The 1,025-nt window shown below is 64.2% G+C and overlaps 1 protein-coding gene across 1 annotated transcript; it reads left to right on the plus strand.

Annotated features, from left to right (window-relative positions):
• The first annotated feature begins 286 nt into the window (after window positions 1-286).
• Window positions 287-733, plus strand: LOC115238745. Its single transcript, XM_029812791.1, has one exon. It carries the CDS (start codon window positions 287-289, stop codon window positions 731-733), a length of 447 nt encoding a protein of 148 aa, XP_029668651.1.
• Window positions 734-1,025: the final 292 nt, after the last annotated feature.

Consider the following 1,025-nt stretch of genomic DNA (forward strand, 5'->3'; position numbering starts at 1 on the left):
GGCCCCACTCTGTGGAACCTCGCGTACAATAGGGTGCTGGGTATTGCTCTCCCCCCGGCTGCAGCGTCGTCTGCGTAGCAGACGACACTCTGCTGTTGGCCGGGGGAAAGAGCTGGGGGGATGCGGTCTCTACCGCCAACGTCGGGGTAGCGTGCGTTGTCCGCGCAATCCGTCGCATGGGCCTGCAGGTAGCGCCTCACAAGACCGAGGCGCTATTCATGCATAGGGGAAGCATGGGGCTCCCCCCGCTGAGGCCCATGTCACGGTAGGTGACATCTCCGTTCGGATGGGAGACCGACTTAAATATCTCGGTCTCTACCTGGACGCGGCTTGGAGTTTTGGCGGGCACTTTGAGCGCCTGGCCCCCAGGGCGGAGTCGGTGGCAATTAGCCTGAGACGACTCTTGCCCAATCTTGGGAGCCCGGATGGCCGAGTGCGCCGCCTATATGCGAACACCGTCCGGGCGGTGGCCCTTTATGGGTCACCGGTGTGGGCGGACGCCCTGATGGCCGAAAGGCGCGGCAGGATGCTGCTGCGCCGAGTATTTCGGAGGGTGGCCATCAGGGTTGTCCGCGGTTACAGGACGGTGTCGCACACGGCGGCCACATTGTTGGTGGGGACGCCGCCCGTCGAGCTCTACGCCGACATGTACGCACATGTGTACAGGCGTACGCGGGAGCTCGGCGGGCTAGGTGTGGCGTTGACCCCAAGGGTCAACTCAAGGCCGCCGTGAGACTCCAAGCCAGGCGACGCGCCCTGGAGAGGTGGGACGAACACCTCTCCGATCCCCGAGATACCTCGGGGAGGCGCGTCGTCGAAGCCATCCGGCCCCATTTGGTCAAATGGGCTGATCGGGCCGGTGGCGAGATGTCTTACCGCGCGACGCAGGTATTTACGGGCCACGGATGCTTCGGCTCTTACCTGTGTCGCATCGGTAAAGAGGACATCGCGCGCTGCCACCATTGCGGCGGGGACGAGGACACGGCGCAGCACACGCTGGAAATTTGTCTAGCGTGGGCGGAAGA

Source organism: Formica exsecta, unplaced genomic scaffold (genome assembly GCF_003651465.1).
Source record: "Formica exsecta isolate Colony F162 unplaced genomic scaffold, ASM365146v1 scaffold3578, whole genome shotgun sequence".
Lineage (NCBI taxonomy): Eukaryota > Metazoa > Arthropoda > Insecta > Hymenoptera > Formicidae > Formica > Formica exsecta.